The sequence below is a fragment of the Myotis myotis genome, unplaced genomic scaffold, assembly GCF_014108235.1.
Source record: "Myotis myotis isolate mMyoMyo1 unplaced genomic scaffold, mMyoMyo1.p scaffold_m19_p_2, whole genome shotgun sequence".
In the NCBI taxonomy this organism is placed as follows: Eukaryota; Metazoa; Chordata; class Mammalia; order Chiroptera; family Vespertilionidae; genus Myotis; species Myotis myotis.
The window spans coordinates 4,367,873-4,393,454 of NW_023416324.1; the positions used below are offsets into that span (position 1 = coordinate 4,367,873).

General features: G+C 38.3%; 1 protein-coding gene and 1 non-coding gene across 7 annotated transcripts in view; one reads left to right on the top strand and one right to left on the bottom strand.

Annotated features, from left to right (window-relative positions):
• Positions 1-25,582, top strand: part of KIF1B (kinesin family member 1B) — a 133,888-nt gene that overhangs the window by 23,187 nt on the left and 85,119 nt on the right. For all 6 annotated transcript variants that reach the window (XM_036352806.1, XM_036352801.1, XM_036352802.1 and 3 more), the window contains exons 3-8: positions 13,110-13,186; positions 13,861-14,040; positions 16,914-16,979; positions 20,945-21,123; positions 21,673-21,784; positions 25,168-25,245. In XM_036352806.1, the coding sequence (XP_036208699.1) occupies positions 13,110-13,186; positions 13,861-14,040; positions 16,914-16,979; positions 20,945-21,123; positions 21,673-21,784; positions 25,168-25,245 (692 nt within the window). The remainder of the gene's footprint in view (positions 1-13,109; positions 13,187-13,860; positions 14,041-16,913; positions 16,980-20,944; positions 21,124-21,672; positions 21,785-25,167; positions 25,246-25,582) is intronic.
• LOC118677848 lies at positions 8,865-8,969 on the bottom strand. The gene has a single exon (XR_004974573.1). It is a non-coding gene; the product is annotated as a U6 spliceosomal RNA (small nuclear RNA).

Below are 25,582 nucleotides of genomic sequence, written 5' to 3' on the forward strand. Positions count from 1 at the left end.
ATTTTAAAAAAGAAAGACAACCTAATGGAAAAAGGGAATATTTTAAGACTATGTTTTATATCCCTAATCACCTTAAACAGTTGGTGGCTCATAGGTATTCAGTAAATTGACTTTGCTTTACCTTTCTTGCATCATTTGCTATATGTAATTTTTCTTCTCATTATATCTTTTTTTTTTCAAATATCTTTGAAATATATACAAAATAATCATTTGTTTAAATGCTTTCTTTTAGAGCAAAATGAGGCTTGGAGTTTCAGGAATGCCTGGCTTAAATCTCTCCCCCCCCTTTTTTTGTAGCATATAGTAGCATATTACTATCTTTCTCACAACTTTTCTAACTCTTGCTGAGGCATTATCTTCTGGTGTTCTTGCTGATAGCAGTTTTACGTCACCGATTTTCATCCTAGTTTAATACCTTTACTTAGGGGAAAAATACTAAAGGAAGATAATTTGTTAGCTCTCTTAGTGCAGGTTTTTTCTTTCTTACCCCATTTCAGGACAATTTATTGAACATATTTATTCAGTATGTCCATAATTAATATAAACCAATCAGCTCTAAAATTTAAAGAACGCATAATGTCCTTTGTTTTCAAAACAAAAGCAGTTGGCAAATTGAACATTCACAAAGCAGAAAGCAAAATCTTACCACTGAGAGAGAATTATCATTAACATTTTGTTGGATATTTCTCTTATCTTTTCCTTGCACTTTCACATATTAAATAAAATGTTACATATCGGGTCATTTTATATCTATATATGATGGCTGCAAACTGCTATTTAACTATCTGTCCCAGTTTTCCGATTCCACTTGTCTTGGCTTCCTAGCCTCTCTCAGAATGAGGTATACCGTAAAGAGCAGTGTTTGAAAAATTACTTGTTAATTTTTATTTTTATTTTTTTTGGTTAGTTTTGGTACCCAAATTGTGACATTCAGTGAGTATATATATATTTTAAAGGCAGGAACAATAGAAGCTATCACTGAATTGAAGGAGGCCTTTGATATTGTATGTTTGCAACTGCTTTTTATTATAGGGTATAATTTACACTTTTTCAATAATCTGAATAAGTTGTTTTCACATCTAGATCCCAAAATAGCAAAGAGAAAAGACTGGATAAAATGTAGGAAGCCTAGTTTTTCTTTGCTGCTTTGCATCTCATTGTTCTAGACTTTTGAGGTTGCCTTAATTAAAATCCGAACTGTACCGCATGTGGCCTTTACATGTGCATTTGTTGTTGTTTTTTCCATAGGAGAAAGCAGCCATGTCCCATTCATTTTTAATTAATTCATTTTTAATAAATTTTTATTGATTTCAGAGAGGAAGGGAGAGGGAGAGGGAGAGGGAGAGGGAGAGAGAGAGAGAGAGAGAGAGAGAGAGGGAGGGAAAATATCATCAATGATGAAAGAGGATCATTGGTTGGCTGCCTCCTGCATGCCCCACACTGGGGATCAAGCCTGCAACTCAGGCATATGCTCTGACCGGGAATTGAACAGCAACCTCTTGGTTTATAGGTTGATGCTCAACCACTGAGCCATGCTGGCCAGGCTAATTTATTTTTTATTGAAATACTAGAGGCCCAGTGCACGAATTCGTGCACAGGTGAGGTCCCTCGGCCTGGCTGGTGAGTAGGGGGTGAGGGGGGGGGCCTGTTGGGGGGAAGGGCCGTGGGAGGTTGGCCCCAGCAGCAAGCTAAGGCACGGCCGGCTCCCTCCTCCCTCTTGCCTGGGTCCAGGGTGCGGGTAAACCAGATTCGGGGCTGTCAGGGCCCCAGCAGCAAGCTAACCAACGGCCAATTCCACGAGGAATTGGGCTCCCCCTGCCTTCCTGTCTGGGTCCAGGATGCAGGTGAACCAGATTCGGGGTTATCAGGGCCCCAGCAGCAAGGTCTGGGTCAGTGCACATCATAGCTACCAGCCGGTTGTCTGGTCATTCCGGTTATTTGGTTGTAACAGTTGCTTAGGCTTTTATGTATATAGGCAGTTGCTATAACATTATATTACTTTCAGCTGTATGACATTTGCAGTGCTCAAGAGATGTTTTGGAGTTCATTTTTAAAAGTTCATGCCACCAACATATGCTGATTGCTTTTGTTAGTTGCCCAATGTGGTGTGAAGCACTGTAATGGGAGCTAGCAATGCCATTAGTGAGATCCTGGAAGGGCCCATTACTTTGATCATATGGTAAGCGAAGTGTAGGTATTCATAGACTTAATTTTTGGTAGTATATCAAGAACTGTGCTTATTTTATGAAAACATTTCTATTGTTTGTGGATGATTGATGTATAAGCAGAGTTGGTAGAAATACGAAATTAGGTTTTTGAGAGCATCTATAGGATGTCAGGTTTTTGTTATTCAGCAAGGATAGGCTGGAAGGCCACACACCTCTCAGAGTTTTTAGTCTAGTCTTAGAGATAAATAATAAAAGCCGTGTGATGACTGTTAATGAAAGCATTGAGGGAAGACATCTAAATAATTGAGGGATGGGGCCAGGAAAGATAGGAATGTCTGGGAAGCCTTTTTTGTTTTGGCAGCACAGAAAACAATATGGCCAGAATTAGCAGAAGCTGCCTAAGTGAGGAAATGATTTAACTACATTTACTGTTTCCTTATGACATTGTTCTGGTCTTATACGTAAGAGTTCCTTTTGTAACTGAGTAAACTTGAGTAGGCAAAAATGGATGAAGGGAAAAACAAAAGCAGATTTTACTTGTTTGGGTTTTTTTTTGTACTCTGTTGCCTTTTACTGAGAGGAGGGGAGCTTGATTAGTAATTAAAAACAGTAATGAACACTTAAGCCATGTCAGGAACAACTAGGCACTTACAGATTTTAACTCATTTAATCTTCACAATAGTCCTGTGGCAGATACTTACATTTTGGAAAAAAAAAAAAAAGTTTTTATTGCTTTTAGAGAGAGGAAGGGAGAGCTTTAAAAAGAGAGATAGAAACATCATTGATGAGAATCATGGATTGGCTGCCTCCTGCATGCTCCCTACTGGGGATTGAGCCCCCAACCAGGGTTTGTGCCCTGACCAGGAATTGAACTGTGACCTCCTGGTTCAGGGGTGGACACTCAACCACTGAGCCCCACTGCCCAGGCCATACCTACTCTTATTTCCCCCATTCATAGGCAGGAGGATAGACCCTGGCTAACTTGCCTGGAATTGCACATCTAGGAATTGGGAGAACCAGAAAATGCTGTGTGGCTCCAGAGCCCTCACTCTTAACCTCGGTGCTATACATATTGCCTCTCAAAATATTTATATTGTTTTACTATTCTGTGTAAATACTGTGAATGTCTATGTCTAACTTGAATTTAACTGTTAGATTAAAATTTATTTTTCCTTTTTTAAAAATATGTTTTTATTGATTTCAGAGAGGAAGGGAGAGGGTGAGAGAGAGAGAAACATCAATGATGAGAGAGAATCATTGATCGGCTGCCTCCTGCATGCCTTACACTGGGGATCGAGCCTACAACCCAGGCATGTATCCTTGACCGGAATTGAACCCGGGACCCTTCAGTCTGCAGGCTGACGCTCTATCCACTGAGCCAAACCAGCTAAGGCAGATTAAAATGTATTTTAATGTCCTTTCTTGATGTAGGGAAATTATGAATAAAAAGGATATTAATATTAGCTCAGACAGCTTTGTTCCATTTAGATTGAATGAAAGCTAGCTGAGACCTTCCAAATGATCTCCCTTCAAAATCATTCAAAATTTGCTTAGGCCCTGGTCGAGTAGCTCATTTGGTTAGAGCATCATCCCAGTACGCCCAGGAGTTGGGAACCTCTGGCTCGAGGGCCACATGAGGCAAGTGAAATCATTTGGTCTGGCCCTACCAAGACATTAGGGATGAGTAAATTAAATGTTTGACCAAATATAGCAGGCTAATTTTTAAATTGATAATTTTGTATGGACCACGAGTTATGAATATCCAGATGGCCCTTGGCAGAAAAAAGGTCCTGCACCCCTGCAATACACCAAGGTTTCAAGTTCAATCCTTGGTCAGAGCACATACAATAATTAACCAATGAATGCCTAAATGAGTGGAACAACAAATTGATGTCTCTCTCTCTCTCTCTCTCTCTCTCTCTCTCTCTCAAATCAATAAATTAAAATTAATAAACATTTGCTAAGGAAGAGTAGAATGATTGTTAACTGAGAGTTTGTTGAATATTTATTATAGCTAGCATATTTATTTTATACCTAGTTAATAAAATTGTGACACTAATAGAGCTGGTAGTTTTTCTTCCTATTGTATGTTTATTTTTAATACAAAGGGATTTAGTATATCATGAACATAGAGTACATTTATCCTGTTTATAAGATTTGGAATCTAAGTTTGTTATTTTAAATAATTAAGAAATGTTATAATTATAGGTCGTTTGTGCAAATCCTCCTTATAGCAATGTGCTTTACCACTTTAATATGTTTCTGGAAATACATTATTCTGAGTAGGGAGGGTGCTGCTTATGGGTTTTGGTTTTATGGTTTGGGGATATAAATGGTGTATAAAATACTTTTATTGTGTGCCATTTTTCTTAATTGGCTACGGGAAGCTTTTGGAAGAGAAAGTTTGCTGAAGATGTCACTGGGATTTTTAACAAACCCCGCACATGCTGTGATAGAAAAGTTAATATAAAGTTACAGTGTTACCACACTGATATGTTAATTGTAGTTGCAGGCAAATTCTTTAGTAGTTTGCCAACAACAGTATAATTGCTACATAGAGACTTTGAGATTTAGATAAACAAAATTATTCTGGAGAATAAACGGCTTTTAAGCACAAATTTTGTTTTGACTGCCTTGTTTTTTAATGGTTAGTAATTTAAACATTATTTCTGCATCTGTGTGCTGAAGTAACAAAGTAGGAAATAAGGCAAGGAAAAAGGGGTAAAATTAAGGGACTTAATGAATTGTGTAAGGCTAATTTTGACTTGAAGGGACTCCACAAAAGAGAAGATGGTCCTGTGGCTCCTCAGTAATGAAAACCTATGGAACATTTATGATAGTCCTTTTAAAGGCATTTCCATTTATCTTGGGTAAGGGTCTGCAAGTAAGCCTTTACATGGGAGATGCTGTCCTGGTCTTCACTCTTCAGCTCTCCTAAGGAAATGACCACTGCAGGAGGAATAAAACATTTGAAGATGAAAAGGGAAAGCTGTGCAAGATGTAGGGAGAGGATAAATGTGGGATCGTCTTCCCTTTGGACTGGGGGAAAGATACAATAAGATCTTCAGTTTTGAGACTGCCTTTCTGATATATGAAGGGAAACTTAAGAAAACAGCCTTGAAACTAGACAAGGTCTGAACAGTGTTAGGGAGCCAAGGCCCAGAGGTGAGGGTGAGCAGAGGAGTTATTGGGGAAGTCAGGATGTAGCCTGAACAAAGACTCCTTCCCCTAGGGAGCCCAGAGGATGGTTATGGTAATAAGCATTGTAATAGTAGCAGCTAATATAGCTTGACTTCATCCTTGAAACATTTCCGCCTCTTGGCTCTCAGTACCCATGCTCTCCTGATTGCCTTCCTTACTGACAGGCCATTCTCCGTTCTTCCTCGCCTTCCTGTGTGAACCAGGACTTTGTCTCTTCTCTTTGAGCTCTTCTCTATCTCTAGAGAAGACAGACTCCCTAAGTGATTTTACCCAGGCTCAAGGCTTCAAATGTCACTGAGCTGGCGGTGACTACCAAATCCATTTCTCTAGCCTGGATCTCTCTATAGAACTACAGGCTTGTCTGCCCAGCTGCTAACCTAACTCTACTTGAAAGCCTAAGAAGTATTTCAACAGAAATACTTACCTTTCCTCCATACCCACCTGAAGTGGTTCTTCCTTCATTCTTACTCATTCTTTTAGTTTGGGGTCCCTTTTGCCTCCTCTCTCTTTCTTACAGGCCACCTGTAATTCATCAGTAAGTATTGTCATCTCTGCCTTCACAAGCTATCTTGGATCCAGTTACTTTTTACCATTTTCACTCTTATCTAAGTCAATACTGCAGTAGCCTCCTGTTTCTCGCTTCCTGCTCTTGTTTCTATGCAGTAGCCAGTCATAGTTTGGAAAAGTAAATTAGATTATGTCACCCCCTCTGCTTAAAATCCTTCCTTGGCTTCTATCACTTTTAGAATTATAAAACCCAAAAACACAACCCTCACATTGGCCACAAGGAATTTGGCCTCTGGCTAGCTGTATGATCTCACACCTTGTCAATGTTTACCCCTCTGATTACACTGGTGGTCATACCTGTTCCTCAAATGTATTCAGATCCCTGCTTAAATATCACCTTCTCAGAGGTGGCAGCCTGCCCACTCTTATTTGAAATAACTACCCCTGCTCTCACCTTGTATCTCCTAACTCTGTATTTTGTGTGATTATAGGTCTGTCTCCTCCATTGGCTATACACTCCAGAAGGGTGGAAATAACTTTTTTGCTTGCCATTATATCCCCAGCACAGTGCCTGGTGCATAGTTTATACTTAATAAATGTGCTCAGTGAATGTGTCCAATGAATGAAAGTGCTGTTTAACTTTTCCTTTCTTAAAATAGGATCCTGAGATTTTTTACAACCGCCATTTCTTTAGAAAGATTATTAGCATGGAAGCCAATTCAGACTTGGGATACTTGGAGAGTTGAGCACACTGAGTAAAAGCACAGACAGCAAAGACACAGGGACTATTGGAAGACAAGGCAGAAGATCAGGAAAATGGACTTGTCTAGTTGGATGCCATTGTAATGTAGTATTTTTGTTTGTTTGTTTTAATATTTATTAAATTGATTGGGGTGACATTGGTCAGTATGAGCATATAGATTCAGGTGTGGGTTTCTGTGTTACAATATTTGTATATTGCACCGTGTGCCCACCACTCGGAGTGGAAAGAGTAGGGGATTCTAATATATAGCGACAGGAGAAGATTTGACTTTGAGTGGGTGCATGATTTTTTTAAAGTTCTAATAGCTTTCTTTTTCCTATGGGTAAAACACCATAAACCCTAACTGCCATTAACCCTCCAATCCAGCACATCTCCTCTGAAGCACTGGACTGAGTAATGCAGTATTAACATCATTTCCCAGTGCTCCTGCAGTCTCCCTTCTCAGGCCTGCATGAAGTTAGGGAGTGGGCTATTACCTGGGAGAATAGCATTCCTAGTAGGGCAGTAAATAGAGTCTCTGAGCAATAATTACACTGTGTCTTTAATAAGAAGGCCAGTGGACCTGGAGTGAGGAATGAATCTTTGGAGAGAAGGTCAGAGAGGGAGTGGGAGATGGAACCATTATAAAGCCTCCTGGGGTTTTACTCCATGTATAAAACCATTCGATGGGAAACCATTGAAAGGTTTTCACTAGAACCTTGACAAGGAGGTCTGAGAAAGCTCACTGCCTGCAATGTAGTGATTAGACTCCTCCAGGCTCGGGGCGGGGGCGGGGAACCCAGTCAGGAGGTATTGCATTATCCAGCTGAGAGAGATGGTGGTTTGGCCCAGGGTGATATGATAGTAATGGTAAGAAGCCATGGGATTCTGTATACATTTGAAATTGGAGCTGACAGGATAGATCAGAAGTGGAAGGTGAGAGAAAAAAGTCAAAAACGACTCCAAGATCATCTGTGAAAAGTTGCTTGTGGAGGTGAATCCAGGTCTGGAAGATAAGAGAAATCTTGATTGGAGAAGAAGCCTCGGGTGCAGAGGAGTTTAAAAGGGACCTTGAAAAGTGGTATGAAAGGTGATTTTATAGGAAATAAAGCAACTGAAGTATATAGCACTTAAAATAAGAGTTATGTTCTGACTCAGTACTCAAAAAATCTATTCTTTGCAGGAAAAGTGGTCATTTTGATGCTGGGTGACACCCAAGGAGGTTAAGGGAGGCCTCAACCTGAACCAGGTTCTTGTCACAGAACAAGAAAGGATTCAAGAGTGTGACAGAGGATTTAGCAAAGTACAGTACATTTTTTAAAGCAATAGTACGCACTCGAGAAGTGAGAGTGGGCAACCTCAGAGAATGAGACACCATTTGATGGGGGTCTGGGTGGAAGGTTTTTATTAAACGTGATGATTACTGAGGGCAAAGGTACTGAAAGCACAGTAATCACTGCTTGAAAGTTTCATGAACCATCACGTGCAGGAAACCAGCTTCACAAAAGAAGCCTACAAGAAGTATGTCAAAGATGACATGAGATCAATTAAAGGGAAACTTGAAGAACAGAGACCACCAGAAAGAGTAAAACCTTTTATGAAAGAGTAAAACCTTTTATGATGGGCTTCAGAACAAATCAAGCACATCCTTGCTAATTTTAAAACCTACCAGTTCTTTATTGCTGAAAACAGATGGCATGGTTGCTCTGCAGGATTTCCGTGAGGATGTGTAACTCAAATATGATTTTCTTTAAGGATAGCTTAGGAATGGGAAAATGTTAACAAATTTGGCAGTTTGGATCTATCACCTGTCATCATAACGGGCTGCTGTTTTTATTTTTTATTGTCTACAGTTTTACATATGTCTCCTTTTTCCCCAATTGACACTACCCGCCCCCCCCCCCAGTCATTCCCACCCCAGGCAAGCCCCCACCACCCCAGTGTCTCTGTCCATTGGTTATGCTAATATGCATGCATACAAGTCCTTTGGTTGCTCTCTAACCTCCCCGCCCCTCCCCTACCATTTGTCTCTGGATCTATTCTTGTTCATCAAATTATGTTGATCATTATATCCCATATATGAGTGAGATCATGTGATATTTATCTTTCTCCGACTGGCTTATTTCGCTTAGCATAATGCTCTCCAGTTCCATCCATGATGTTGCAAATGGTAAAAGTTCCTTCTTTTTTATAGCGTCATAATATTCCATTGTGTAGATGTACCACAGTTTTCTTTTCTTTTTTAAAAAAATACGAAACGCTTCATGAAATTGCGTATCATCTGTGTGCAGGGGACATGCTAATCTTCTCTGTATCATTCCAATCTTAGTTATGTGCTACCGAAGTGAGCACCTGGCTGCTGCTTTCCATCTAAACATGAGGACTAGGACAATGGGACTGATGTTATCTTGAGCTCTTTATTTATTTTGCTCTTGATATATTTGGAGTAGAGGCATTGTTTTTAAGAATAATGTGTCATATAGGTCGTCTAAAAATAAAATGCATTTGAACTCATTTGAAAAACAAAACAAAAAAACCAAGGTAGAATACCTATTATTGAAAATTAACATTTGTGTTGTGCTTTACATATTTCATCCTGTGAATTATCTCAGTTTTTAATAGGATGCAAAAGTGAAACAATACCCAAGATCACACCAAAAAAATCTAAATATATTTTTATTTTTCGTATGTGTAGAATATTGAAAGATATCGATATATAGGCACTGATGCTGGTCCTTTGAGTTCAAAACCTATAACCTTTCTAATGAAATGTACTGTCTCCCCTCTCTCTCTCTTTTTTTTTTAGTGTCTAAAGTTTTACATATGTCTACTCCCCCCCCCCCAATTGACGCCCTCCCCCAGCCATTTCAACCCACAAGGGCAAGCCCCACTGCCCCAGTGTCTGCGTCCATTGGTTATGCTCATATGCATGCATACAAGTCCTTTGGTTGATCTCTAACCTCCCCCCGCCAACTTCCCTGCCATTTCCCCCTCTCCTCTTTTTAAAAAATATATATTGATTTTTTTTTTTATAGAGAGGAAGAGAGAGGAATAGAGAGTTAGAAACATCGATAAGAGAGACACATCGATCAGCTGCCTCCTGCACACCCCTACTGGGGATGTGCCGGCAACCAAGATACATGCCCTTGACCGGAATCGAACCTGGGACCCTTCAGTCCGCAGGCCGATGCTCTACCCACTGAGCAAAACCAGTTAGGGCCCCGCCCTCTCCTCTTTTTATTAATGGTTGGAAATATCCTATTTCTTAATTGGGTTAAAGGAAGAGGGTTAGATCTCAACTGTTACTAATTCAGAAAGAAAAGTCCGTTGGGCCCTGCCGGTATTGTTGAGTGGTTGAGGGCCCCCCCCCCCCCCCCCCGACCGCCCCAGGTTTCAGGCTTGGTCCCCAGTAGGGGGTGTGCAGAGGCACCTGATCAATTATTCTCTCTCATTATTGATATTTCTATATATCCATTTCCTTCCTCTCTTTCTAAAATCAGTAAAAACATTTTAAAAAAGAAAAATCCTTTGGCATATTTGAAAACATTGATTCATTGTCTGTGGAAGTAATAGTGGACTATGATGAGTTCAAGTGCTGTCATTAATATTTTTATAAGTCTTTTTCATTTGCAGAGTTCTGGGGTTTCTTAATCTTGTATCAGTAAATATTAAAGACAATACAATGTATATTTAAATATAAAGAATACTATAAAACAACCCTATAACTATTACCCAACCTAACATAGAAATTACCCATGCCTTCAAAGGCTTTCTGCTTACACTTTCCCCTTAAAACAGGTAACAACAGTATTGAATTTTGCATTCTTCTGAGGTATCTTAAAGAATATTTTTTAGGAATTTTAAAAAATTTAATATTTTGGGTAAATTTAATCTTGTTTTTTTAAAAATATATTTTTATTGATCAGAGAGGAAGGTAGAAGGGAGAGAGAGATAGAAATATCAATGATGAGAGAGAATCATTGATTGGCTGCCTCCTGCACACCCCACAGTGGGGATCAAGCTCGCAACCTGGGCATTTGCCCTGATTGGGAATCAAACCGTGACCTCCTGGTTCATAGGTTGATGCTCAACCACTGAGCCATGCCAGCCAGGCTGACATAACTATTATGTAAATAACTTTAAAATTATACTTTGGTTTACTTATGTTTTTCAAAAGGGTTTTGTTTAAAAAGCAGCTTGGTGTTGAAGCTGGAAGCTAGGAACATTTATTAGTTTCAGAAGTTTCAACGATCTGGGAGGAGTGAATATCGAGGAAAAGGATTTTGTGTGTATCAAGGAAATTACTGCTGTAGTTTTTCGTTTTCTTTACTAGGGAAAAGAAAACAAAGGGGTAAGATCTGAAAACTAGATCTTTAAGTTGTTTTTGGCAGAATTGGTACCAATTAAAAGACTTAATGAGTCCTAGCCGGTTTGACTCAGTGGATAGAGCATTGGCCTGTGGACCAAAAGGTTCCGGGTTCAGTTCCGGTCAAGGGCACGTACCTTGGTTTCAGGCTTCTCCCTGGCCTGGGCCCTACCTGGTTTGGGGCATGCAGGAAGCAACCAATCAATGTGTTTCTCTCACATCCATGTTTCTCTCTGTCTTTCCCTCTGTCTTCCACTCTCCCTAAAAAAATCAATGAAAAAAATATTTTCCGGGGAGGATTAACAAAAACAAACAAACAAACAAAAGACTTAATGAAACATGCTTAAAAGATTTATAATAGCAAATTTTCTAAAGGTTAGAAGTGTTTGTTTTAACCATGTTTTTTTAATGGTGAAGACTTCAGAGGTCATAACCTACGTCTCATCTCGTCATTGTCCTTATTGCTGAGCCTCTGAAATCTGGAATGTGGTTCATGCAGCATGACACTAACTTCCTTTTTGCTTGGTAGAGTTTGTATGTGGTCTTTCATGTTTTAGGAACTATGATCATTAAGTTCCTAGTTTTAAATGGGTAAGAAGAGTATTAATGCCTGTGGTATTCTTTTAGGGGTAGTCATAATACATGTGCATACACATACCTATATGTGTGCATATTCATTAAAGATGCCTTACTGGCAGTGGCTGCATGTAGGGAATAAGCATTTTAATGATGAGTGTTTTGGCTCAGAGTGGGCTCTGGAGATAAACTTTCTAAGTTCGCATCCTGGATTGGCACTAGCTAGTTCTGTAGCCTTGGGTAAGTTATTTAAACCTCTTTGCGATGGTTTACCTATTAAATGGGGCTGATAAAGCGTCTGCCTTATTGAGTGGTTGGGGGGATTAAATAGGTTAGTACATAGAAAGCACTTACAGCTGGGGGGAAGTGCTCCATGAATGTTGGCTGTTACTTAAATATTATATGTAATGCCTTTTGTTTAGAAACTTCTTCTTTGTTTAGGTTACCATTTGTGTGGGGGGAGATGTTCTTTCTAGAATCATGTCTCCCTGTCACATGATTATGTGCAGTGTGAGCCTTAGTAATACTCTCAGCATTTGAGGTTGGAACGTATGTGGCCCTACCCAGTGGAATCCAGCAAGAGCAAGAGAGAGAACTAAGCACCGTAGCAACTGTTGCTATTTGTGTATGGAGCAGCAGCTGCTCTGGACAGATTTATTTTTTAATCCTGATCTCACTGATACCCTGGGATGTGGCCCTGCCTTAGAGAAGTAGGTTGGTGTAGATGTCTGGTCTTTGAGGAGGTTTCATGACCACGTTACAAGGATTCTATTCCATGTGGAATCTGAGGAGCCAGCGCTTTGTGTGTATGAGAAAGGGAGAGGGGCTAAGTCTCAGCAGTCAGTCCCTGAAGTGAACTGTGACAGGATTAATCACAGGAGAAATCACTGTTAATATGGGCAGTGAGACTTCATGCTTTTCAATCAAAAAGTAATTTTGCTGTAAAAACATTCTATAGAAGATTTAGTGGTCTGTGATTCCACTGTACACACTCATATACACAAATGTACACACATACATATATGAACACTTACGTATTAGTTTGTCCGCTGTGGATTTCAGAAATAAGATTATCTTTCCAAAGAATGCTTTATTACCAAAAGCTTTTCTGAAGTAGAGCTTTAAAAAGAGTTTGTTTCAAATAGTGGCTAGATTGATTCAATAATTTTCTAATTTTTATTTCTGATGTGTTGAAATATTTGAAGCCTTACAAAGCACCTTGAAGTAGTAATATGGCCCATTTCCAGATTTTGGCTGCTTTCTTACCTCGGGTTCACTCATAAAGTATTTAATGAGCACCTACTGTCTACCAGGCTCTGCTCTGAATCCTGGTGACCCTTAGTGAATGTTACTGGTCTGATTATTTTCAAATTATATATGTAGATCATCTATTAAAAATGTGATTATTTTTGTTTTTTGAGTACCCTGTTTAGATTCAGCAGTATCAATTTACTGATTTGGATCTTTTGAATTTACCATATAACATCGTGTTGAACTAAAGAACATGTAACTGAGTGACTTAAAAAATCAAAACATTTTCATCCTCTAGGTATTGTTAACCCAAAGAACCCAAAGGAAGCTCCAAAGTCCTTCAGCTTCGACTACTCCTACTGGTCTCACACCTCGGTGAGTACACTCATGGTGCTGCAGAGGAGCAGGGTTTGAAGGGTTTTTTAATGTGTTTCAAAAGAGCCTTCAGGTCCAACAAGAAAAACAGGGGTTACCAACATCTAGGAAAATGGAGAGTGGGGCCCTTCGCTGTATCCTTACTCAGTGTAGAATCCTTTGTCTTGCTGGCTTCTAGGGCTTTTCCTAAACTAGGGTTTGCTTCTGCATCTCCTTGTTAGGCATTCTTTAATTCTTTATTTTTCCTATTTTGTGTTGGAAAAGGAGATGTTTTAAACCAGCGGTCGCCAACCTTTCAGACCTCATGGACCACCAGTGTTCTGCAGACCACCAGTTGGCGACCCCTGCTCCAAAGGTTTCCTTAAGAAAATTTTCTTGGAGCTCCCTATGAATGGAAGAGTGATATTTGTAAAGTAATGGAAAATGAAATATAATCATGTTAGATAATTTCATGTAGATATTTTTATGTATGGCTGACCTGGATAATGGATAACTCCAATAGTGCATGCGTGCGTATAAAATGAGAAAAATAACATGTAGGGGAAACTTTAAAAATATATGTTTTAGGTGATTTGTCTGATTCAAAGCACTTGTATTTATTAGAGCAGTAATCAAATAAGCATAGGAAAGAATATGAATAAAATGTCATTTATTTCTCCTTTTAATCTTTACAGCCCGAAGATCCCTGTTTTGCATCTCAAAACCGTGTGTACAATGACATTGGAAAGGAAATGCTCTTACATGCATTTGAGGGATATAATGTCTGTATTTTTGCCTATGGGCAGACTGGTGCTGGGAAATCTTACACAATGATGGGTAAACAAGAAGACAGCCAGGCTGGCATTATTCCACAGGTAAAAACAAAAAAACAACGAAAAACCTCTGTTCCTCATTACTCTTAGTCTTCAATGGCTTTAACAATTATTTTTATTTAGCAAATGTTTATTCAGGGACTATCATACTAGGCAGGTGAGTTAACAGTCTAGTGGAAGAGACTGACATGTGTACATGTCTACTTTAAAGGTGGGAAAGTTGATTTTTTTGTAAAAGTTTTTGCTATGTATCCAGTGTTATATTATTTTATCTTTTGAACAGTGTTGCCAGCTTCTTCAGAAAGAGATGGTATGTAGCAAGCTCTGTTCTGAACCCTGGAGACACTTAATGGATGTTATTGCTCTGACTTTTTTTAAAGCTCCTGTGTATAAGTAGATCACCCCTTAAGAATCTGATTGGTTTTGATCACCTTGTTTAGAGATACTTTCCTTTTATTGTATTAGTTTAATACTATTATTTTAAGCTTGAACAGTGAAATTTCTTTTTTTTAAGAGCAGTTAGTCTTTTGATTTTGTATTATTTGGAAATGGAGAGGCGTTGTGACATCAGTATTTAAAAGAAACTTCTTTTTAAATAACAGGAATATGGCTTTTATTAATGATATTTGGAATTAATTTTAAAGAGGTTTTTTGTGTGTGTTTTTTGTTTGTTTGTTTTACTATAGGCCTAGTGTGACCATCTCTATATTTTGAGAATAATATACAGAAGCAGTCGCTACTTTTTCTGATAGATTAGTGGACTGTAATTTTGAATTCAGCTATGTAATTGAAATGTTTAATTAGTAACAAAGATAAGAAAAAATTTAGAAAAAACGGGACATACCAATATACATATCTTTTTTCTGTAAAAAAAAATGTCTCTATTAAGACATACAGGGTGGGGCATAAGTAGGTTTACAGTAGTTTGTGTGGAAAAATAATACAGTAATTAATAAATAGTAATACAAGAAAAAACGTTCACATACTCACGACTGTAGACCTACTTTTGCCCTATCCTGTATATTTGGGAATTGTCCTTCTCTGTATATAGTAATAGCAACAGTTACAATGCAAATTAGAGAAAACATTCTAAAGCACTCCCTATGTGCCAAACACGGGTCAAGTGCTTGACAAATACTAGCTCAACTAATTCTCCTCATATGACTGTAAGAGGTAGGTGCTATTGTTACCTCATTTTACGGATGGGGAAACTGAGGCATATGGTCATGTCATTTGTTCAGAATCCAAATGCAGGGAAGGTAGTTCTGGAGTTTCTGCTTTTACTGCTATGTAATACTTTTTGGGCAATAAAATAATTATAGATTACAATTATGTCAAGTAATACTAAATAGTCATATTTGTTTTATCCTATTACCACACTTAGTTTCTCCTTTTTGCATTAATTTATTTGTTACTAAAATTCTTGTGTAATTGCATATCTTTTCTGGTAGAATGTGGAATATTTTATTTTTTTAAATATATTTTATTGATTTTTAGAAAGGAAGGGAGAGGGAGAGAGAGATAGAAACATTAACGATGAGAGAGAATCACTAATTGGCTGCCTCCTGTACTCCCCCTACTGGGAATCAAGCCCACAACCCAGGCATGTGCCCCTGGACGGAATCAAACCTGGGACCCTTCAGTCTGCAGGCTTATGCTCCATCCATTGAGCCAAACCAGCCAGGGCTGGAATATTTTATTTTAATAAAAATCCAAAAGTATGATTTTTTAAAAGGTGATTATTTAGAAACTGCCTATTCTTGTTGTTGTTGTTGTTAATCCTCCTCACGTGAGGATAATTTTTCCATTGCTTTTTCAGAGAGAGAGAGAGGGAGAGAAGGAGAGAGGGAGGGAGGAGGGAAGGGAGGGAAGGTGGGAAGGTGGGAAGGAGGGAAGGAGGGAAACGTCAGTGTAAGAGAGACACGTTGATTGGTTGCCTCCCTCACAGGCACTGTGTGCCCTAGACTGGGAATCAAACCCTTGACCCTGTGGTGTGCAGGCTGACGCTCTAACAACTAGCCACGCCAGCCAGGGCTAGAAACTGCCTTTTATAATAAATTTTAAATTCTACTTAGACTTCTAGAAAATCACAAATGAATAGTTTGTTTTCCAAATGTATATTGATTTCCTTAATACTAAATATATAGCAGATGAAAATTCAGTAGATTTTAGTTAATTCTTTTAAAAACTTTTCACATTTTAAGTAAATTCAAGGGATAGGGAGAATGAAATTTTATAATTTTTCTGATCTATAAAAATTATTGTTTTCTGTTAGAAATGTCACTGTGTAGTAGAGTAGCCTCTCATAACACGTTTGGAGTCTTAAGACGGAGGCAAAGGGGAAAGTTTTATAGTCAAAATGATTCTTGAAAATGCCTTCATTTATCCCTTCCCATATATATAGAGAGAGTTTTCTCTCTCTATATGTGTGTGTGTGTGTATATATGTATACATTTATAATGTATGTAGTAACTAATGACTTATAATAATAAAATTTATATATCACAGTAAGTAATGTGTGTGCAAAATATAGTTGAATAGTAGTTTTACTGCTACAATAATTCTGACAGTAGAATTACAGTTACTGTATTATAGTATGAAGAGTTGAATTTATATAAATTAAATGTGCCAATGACATAATACTATAAGAGATATAATTTCCTCCCCTTCCTCTAAATGTGGCTTTCTTTCTAAGGCAAACATTGTTGAGATGCTATTGTTGAAGGATTATACAGATAGGAAAAATGTATTTAAAACTGTCTTTTCTTTCACTCAGAGAACTCACCTTTGTTGTTGATGCCATTAATTTTGTGAAAAAAAGGAGAAAAGGGATATTACTAATTTGTGTAACAGTCCTGGGTAACTTAGTGCTTCTTTGATTTATGCTCTTCATGTCTCTCATTCTGTTTCTGTAGTTATGTGAAGAACTATTTGAGAAAATCAATGACAACTGTAATGAAGAAATATCCTACTCTGTGGAGGTGAGTACAGCCGGGGTTAAAACCAGAGGCCTCCGCACTCCATTGCCTCAGCTGTTGCTTTTAAATGGCTCCAAGTTGTGACTGTACCTTAGATCACTCAACCACTCCCCCAGTTTTGTACTTTTAGGCTATTTCTAAGTTTTTGTTATAATGAATAATGCTCTAATTAAATCCTTATTTATAAGACTGGCTTTAATTTCATTGATTTCCTTTGTATATATGTTGATTGTCAAAAAATGCATTTGGATTTCAGATAGAAGCCCCATCAGGGAGTGTAAGCATCCAGTCTGCCTTTGCAAACATTTACTATTTTCATTTTTGAACTATGTCAATTTGATAAGGGAAAATTCCTCACTCTTATTTAAATTTGAATTTCTTTGATTATTAGTGTGGTTAAACATCTTGTAAATGATGCCTATGTCGGTTTACATGTTGGGATTGCAATGTTTTTCTTATTTATTTGTTTGAACTCTTTCTCTTTAATATTATTAATAATGATTTTTGACAGGGATATATATAATCAAATCTCTTCCCCCCCCCCTTTATAGTTGCTTATAATCTTGGAAAAGTTAGTCTCCATCCATTGTATACCCTATAGTGGATTTTCTTTTAAGAAGAGGTTTATAGAATTACTTTATATATATTAGTTTATTTGATAAACATTTCCACTTTTTTGTATGTGCTTTAAGAAGCTATTATTTTACACCCTTCCCATGTTTTGGTAGTAAATTTCATAGTCATTAATATTATTAAAATGTTCTGACCCTACTACATGTATGGGCAACTAATTTTCTATAAAGGAGCCAAAAACATAACAATGGAGAAAGGAACGTCTCTTCAATAAATGGTGTTGGGAAAACTGGAAAGCCACATGCAAAAGAATGAAACTAGCCTGTGATTTGACACCATGACAGTGTTCTGTTAACGTGAGCCTCTCTGAGAAATTAAGCTGCTTTTAAAGCAAACTCTAGTTTTTTGTATTTAAAAAATGTATATGTTTGATTATCTATTGGACGTACACAATGTCTACTTGATTGACTTAGATGCTTTGGGGTTTTTTTCTTTACCTATAAAGTGTTGCATAAATTGATACGTTTTAAAGGATTCTGCCTGTGACCATTATACATCAAAAGGGGAATGTGCTGCTCTAAAAATATTTTTTGTTAAATTGAATTCTCTTGTCTCATCCTGTAGCTATTCTGTTTTGAGTCACATGACAGAATTTTTTGAGCTTGTGGGTAATAAAAAAGAAGCCCTTTTCTTTCATCTTAGTCTGCATTCATAGGCTTATTTGGACTGCAGGGTAGATCCCCAGTTGACACTGTGGTTCCTTAAATTTATGGAACCTCTGCCTCCTTTCTTGCCTTTCTCTTACTTACTCTGCTGCAGCTACACTGGATTTTTTTTGCTGTTTCTGGAATACACCAGGAATGTTCCTAACTACAAGGCCTTTACTGTTCCTTCTGCCTGAAATTTTCTTTTCTCTGGATATCTTTTGGCTAAGTTTTCCACCTCCTTCAGGTCTTTTGTTCATACTTACCATTTCTTTGAGGCTTACTTTAATCATCCTATATAATAAAAGGCTAATATGCAAATTGACCAAATGGCAGAACGAACAGTTGCTATGACGCACACTGACCACTTGGGGGCAGAAACTCAATGCAGGAGCTGCCCCCTGATGGTCAGTGTGCTCCCACAGGGGGAGCACCACTCAGCCAGAAGCCCTGAGCTGGGCTCACAGCTGGCGAATGCAGCGGCGGTGGTGGGAGCCTTTCCCGCCTCCACAGCGGTGCTAAGGATGTCTGACTGCCCGCTTAGGCCCACTACCCAGGTGGAGCGGACCTAAGCAGGCAGTCAGACATCCCCCGAGGGCTCCCAGACTGTGAGAGGGTGCAGGCCGGGCTGAGGGACCCCCCCCCCCAAGTGCACAAATTTTGTGCACTGGGCCTCTAGTCTTTTATAATACTGCAACTTGCCTTCCACCCAGCCCTCCTGGTCTCTCTTCCCCTGTACACCCCCCCCCCCCCCCAGTACTTGCCATATTCTAACCTATTTTATAATTTTATTTTTTTTTATGTTTGTTGTTTATTTTCAATCTCCCTTCCTAGCCTCATAAGCTCACTAGGGAGGGGATCTTTGTCTGCTTTATTAACTGATGTATGTCAAGTACCTAAAAAGACCTGAAAATGCCTGGTGCTTAATGAATTGAATTTTGCCAAGTGGGGTCTGTAATGTTGGTTCATTTAGAAGTAAAATAAATAGTGGTGGCTTAGATGGATTTGCACATTAGAGAATACGTAATGGGACACATTAGCCTTTACCAGGTTATTTTCGGAGCTCTTAGCCTTAGACATGTGTGAACAGGGACAAGTTTTCTAAGAACGTGTGATATCTTCCTGGGATTCAGGATTGTATGTACAGGTTTAAGTACATGAGAATGATTGAGGTACCATCTCACTTTCTTGGATAACATCTTTTAGAAAGATTAAACTGGACACAGTTTCAACATTAATTCAACATTAGCCTGTTGTCCTGCTGTTTTACTCTCATAATAGATCAATTATTTTTCAACGTCTTCAGTTTTTTTAAAGCTGATTTTGAAATACAGTAGAAAAATACAGTCAGATCTGAGAATGAAAAAAAGAAACAGCCAATAGAAAGAGATAAGGTTCCATTTGAGATACTCTGAAAATGTGTCTGTAGAAATTTGAAGCTGAAAAATGTAGAAGTTATATTGTACACTTGAGTAGCTCAGTGATACAGAAGTGTCTGATTCTTAGGGAAGCTGTATAATTAGGCTTACTGTGGTGAATTTACCCAACTTCAGAACATTGTTGCTTAGAAATCTGATCTTATAGGTTCATTAGGATCAGACCATCATTCCTCAAAGGCAGACTCTTGAATGAAGCTCATTTGATTGATGTTAAGAAACCAGCAGATTTGTTTATTACTTTCCTGTGTGGAATAGCTATTACCCAGACCAGACACTCATGATTGGTATATTATCTTTCTGTGGGTGGACCTCTGTTGGAATGCTGGTGGTTTTTGGTGAGCATGAAATTAGAGGGAGAGAAGTTGATTAGATAGATGCTTAATTGCTTCAAGTGAAGAAATGATAGCCTAACACCGTGGTCGGCAAACTGCGGCTCGTGAGCCACATGCACCTCTTTGGCCCCTTGCGTGTGGCTCTTCCTAAGCCTTAGGAGTACCCTAATTAAGTTAATAACAATGTACCTACGTATATAGTTTAAGTTTAAAAAATTTGGCTTTCAAAAGAAATTTCAGTCGTTGTACTGTTGATATTTGGCTCTGTTGACTAATGAGTTTGCCGACCACTGGCCTAACACATTCATCTCCATGACAGGAATGGTCCTGCTGACAGGACAAGAATTCCTGAAGTACGTTGTCTGAGGCTTCTTCCCCTATGAGACTTGGATAGGTCCTGCCATACAATCGGATTCTGTGCTGACCAGTCCTTACCCCTCCTGATAGACACATTTTTGGTCCATAATCAGTCACATTGTGGCCAGTCTTAAAGTACTGGTATTAGAGTCACTGGTCTCTTGTCTTAACTTCTCTGGAATATTGATACAGTCCCTTGGTTTTAACACTAATAGAAATATTGTTTCCAAGCTTTTGGAGAATGGCATACATTTAAAACAATATTGACAACTGATAAGTTGCTCTTAAAAATGATATTTTTTTCTGCTTAAGACAGGTGGCAGTCACTGTGTGCTGAGATGGCCTGTTTACCTCCTTTTCCTTTCCGAGAAAGTCAGAAGGCTGGTTCTGACCTACTCAGTGATATCTGTGCATACTGTTAATACAATGAAAGGGTCTGGAACTGTGGCATTTCACTTAGTAAAGGCTGCTGATCTCTAATTACTTTTAATGAGTTTTTAAAAATCTTTTTCATGTAGAGGATTTTTTCCCTGAGTTCTCATTCATTAATAATTTGTTTCTAGGTGAGCTACATGGAAATTTACTGTGAAAGAGTACGAGATTTGCTGAACCCAAAAAACAAGGGTAATTTGCGTGTACGTGAACACCCACTTCTTGGCCCATATGTGGAGGATCTGTCAAAGTTGGCAGTCACTTCCTACACAGACATTGCTGACCTCATGGATGCTGGGAACAAAGCCAGGTATGGTAGGAAATAGACGAATGGCTGAGGTCTTGGGCACATTTTGAGGCCCTTTGTGGTTAGGAAAGTTGTTGTTATTGTGGAGTCCTCTGATCCTTTGGCTGTGCTGGAGAAGTGAGGGCTTCAGCATATTTAGTATCTATCTTCCTATCAAAACACTGCACTGCTGGAGCACAAGGGAACTGCAGTTAAGTTTTACTATTATGTTTTGGTCAAGTTATGCTAAAATGTTGCTTATCACATGCCTGTGGTAGTAATTGATCCTGGAATAAATGAACGCCTAATAAAAAAAAAATTAAATGCCTCAGTGGTTTCCGAAAGGGACAACTGGAGTATGAAAAATGATTCTGAGGGGGTACCTTTGGAGATGGAGGGTAACTTGATAGACTCGTAGATAAAGTGTATTGAGAGCGTTTTGTGTATAGTCTTGCAATCTGTGAATTAAAGTTGTTGCCTGTGATTGTTATGCCCACAATGTGGAGCCTGCTGTCCCTTTTAACTTTCATCCAAGAATGCCATTGTCACGTGGTCACCTTTATGTGTCTATAGGACAGTGGCAGCTACCAACATGAATGAAACAAGTAGCCGTTCCCATGCTGTGTTTACAATTGTTTTCACCCAGAAGAAACATGACACTGAGACCAACCTTTCCACTGAGAAGGTAGGAGAACTTCAGTCTCTGGGCTTGAGTTGTGCACAGGGGATTTTCGGACGTCCTTCTAGCTAGCCTCTGCATTTTGTGGAAGGGATTTTTACTTAATGGAAGGTATTTTATACCTTTTGCTTATCATTTTTATTCCTCACTAAACCAGTTTTGAGTATGGGTTCCTAAGTGAAATTGCAAAAGAGAAAATAGGGTTAAGAAAAAACAATCCAAGACTTTGGCTCTTGAAAACTTCTCTAGGCAAGAGAGTTAATTAAACAGTTCTGAGGGAAGAAAATACTCCCTTTTCTTCTTCCTGACTGTAACCTCTTAATTATCTTATTAGCTTCTTTGGTATGTGTATTTTATTTTTTTAAGCTCTGATAATGTTACTGTGGGATTAATGTTTTAGCAAACCATGAAACAGACAAGATGTATTTTATTTTTGGAAAGTAAATAACTGTACAGCATTTCTGATGTTCTTCAAATACTTTTGCTTGTTAATTTCTCATTTTCTACAGTAGTTAAATATATAGACTTTGGAATTAAACTGCTTGCTTTAGGTCCTGGCTCTGCCACTTTTCAACAGTGTTACCTTGGGCAAGTTGCGTAACCTCTTTGTGTGTCAGTTTCCCTAACCTCATAGGATTGTAAAAAATTAAGTAGTAGTATAGGTTAAGCGCACATAATAGTGCTTGGCACAGAGTAACCACATGATAAATGTTAATTTTATTGTCATTATTGATAATAAATTTATGTTGAATTCTACTCTGCTTATATTCCTACATAGCATACAGCTGGATTTTTTAATCTGAAGTTAGAGTTATTGTACTAGCATTTATAAAAGATCCTTTGCTTATAAACTTAGTACTTTATGGAACTAGTATCACTAAAAACTGGAATTACCTTTTACCTGATGACTTATTTGTTTTTAGTGAAAATTATTTTTAAGAATATAGACTTTCATATGCGTTACCAAATAACTTGACACTGCTTAGCCAGAGGTTACAATATTAATGCTACATAATAGTCAGTATTCATCTGACTGGCATAAGGAACATCTTATGTGAAAGCATTTTTTTTTCTTTTACTATGATATCAAATCTACAAAAATAGTAATATTAATCCCATAACCATAGCTTCCATAATAATCCATTTTTCATACTTTTGTCTAAACTTTCCTGAAGCATTTTTTAAAAACTTTATTGAGGTATTATTGAAGTACAATAAAACACATATATTTAACATATAAATCTGGATCACATATCTATACACCTGTGAAAGCAATACTACCACCAGATATCTTATCTAGTACCCCGAAAAGTTGCCTCATGCTCCTTTGTAATCTAACTACATCCCTCCTTTCACTCCATCCTCAGGTAATCCCTGACCTGCTTTCTGTCACTATAGATGAATTTACATTTTCCAGGATTTTATGTCAATGGAATAATATAGTATAGTATTTTTTGTCTGGTTTCTTTCCTTAACATAATGATTTTGAGACTCATCTATGTTGTTGTGTGTCAGTAGTTCACTCTTTTATGCTGATTACTATTCCATTATATAGATGACATATCACAGTTTGTTCATTAATTCATCTGTTGATAGGCATTTAAATTGTGTCCAGTTTTTGATCTTACAAATGAAGATGGTATTCACATTTGCATACAAGTCTTAGTGTGGATATTTTGTTTTTGTTTCTCTTGGTTTATACCTTGAAGTAGGATGGTTGAATCTTATAGTAAGTGTATGTTGAGCTTCTTAAGAATCTGCCAAACTGTTTTCCAATTTTCATTGTAAAATGATATGATGAAACAGTATCATTTTATATTCCCACCATCAGTATTTAAGAGTTCCAGTTTCGGGAAGCCTCATTTTTAAATTTTTATTTATTTAATTTTTAAAATCCCTACTCGATATGTTTGTTTGTTTGTTTGTTTAATATATTTTTTATCGATTTCAGAGAGGAAGGGAGAACGGAGCAAAAGATAGAAACATCAGTGATGAGAGAGAATCATTGATCGGCTGCCTCTTGTACAACCCACACTGGGGATTGAGCCCACAACCTGGGCGTGTGCTCTGACTGGGAATTGAACTGTGACCTCCTAGTTCATAGGTCGACGCTCAACCACTGAGCCATGCTGGAAGGGCAAGGATAGGTTTTTGTTGTTTTTTTAATTGATTTGAGAGAGAGAGAGAGAGAGAGAGAGAGAGAGAGAGAGAGAGAAACATTGATGTGAAAGAGAAATGGATTGGCTGCCTCTCATACTCACCCCCGTGGGGATTGAACCTGAAACCTAGGTATGTGCCCCGACTGGGAATCTAACCTCCCACCTTTTGGTTCACAGGATGACTCTCTAACCAACTGAACCCCGAGGCCAGGGCTGGAAGCTTCATTTTTAACATGCCATTTAATAGGTCAATGAATAAATATAAGTGAGATCATGTAGTATTTTCCTTCTTTGTTGAACTTATTTAACTTAATATAATGCCCTCAGGATCCATCCATGTTGTTGCAGATGGCAAGATTTCATTCTTTTTTATGACTGGATAATATACCGTTTTATTTATGTACTGCATTTTCTTTATTCATCTATCAATGGATACTTAAGTTGTTTCCATATCTTGGCTATCTATCTATATAAAAGCCTAAGTGACTATTGCGACTGAACAACTGGAATGACCAGTCGACCAGTCACTATGATGCTCACTGACCACCAGGGGGCAGATGCTCAACACAGGAGCTGCCCCCTGGTGGTCAGTGCGCTCCCACAGCCAACCTCCCATGGCCAGCCAACTGCCTATGGTCCCCCACCCCCCGGCTGGCCAACCTCCCTTGGTTCCTCCCCCACTTCTCCCTGGCTGGCAGGCCCCAATCAGCCCCGCCCCAATCCATCTGGCCCATTGGCCTGGCCCCAATGGGCCCTGATTGCTGGCCAGGCCTAGGGACCCCATCTGTGCATGAATTTGTGCACCGGGCCTCTAGTTGTAAATAATGCTGCAATGAATATTGGGGTTGCACATATCTTTTTTAGTTAGTATTTTCATTTTCTTTGGATAAATATGCAGAACTGGAATTTCTGGATCATATGGCAGTTCTATTTTTAATTTTTTGAGGAACTTCCATACTGTTTTCCATAGTGACTGCAGAGTTTTACATATTTTTATGACATCATTGAAAAATACTTCTTTTGAACCAAGATACTTGCTGTGATCTTTCTGTGTGCTCTTTAAATTGATAAAAAGTATATGTTGACTTTGTTGTCTTATGTCTAATATAAGTCCTAATCAATATTTTTAGTCTTTTCCTTGCCTTAATCTTTCAGTTTCCTGACTCTAAATGTTTTCTACTTCTGCTTGGCTTATTTTTGAATTGCCGCAATGTTATTGTTCTTTACCAGGTCAGTAAAATCAGCTTGGTGGATCTAGCAGGAAGCGAACGAGCTGATTCAACTGGCGCCAAAGGGACTCGATTAAAGGTATTTTTCTTGTCAAGCAAATGGCCTAGTCAGTAATTGTTCTATAGCATGGGTAGCCATATCTGGCCCACTGACTGTTTTTGTAAATAAGATTTCATTAAAACACAGCTGCATCTATTTATATATTACCTGTGGCTGCTTTGCTGCTACAATGGTAGGGTTGAGAAGTTGTGACAGAGACCACAAAACCTTGAAGAAAAATTTTGCCAATTCTGCTCTATAACGTCAAAGAAAGGTTAAGTTATATGAAATAATAATTAAGGAGAACTTCATGGTGAGAGTTGAATTGTATTTTGAAGAACAGGTGAAAGTAAGGGACAGTAGTGGGAAAAAGGAT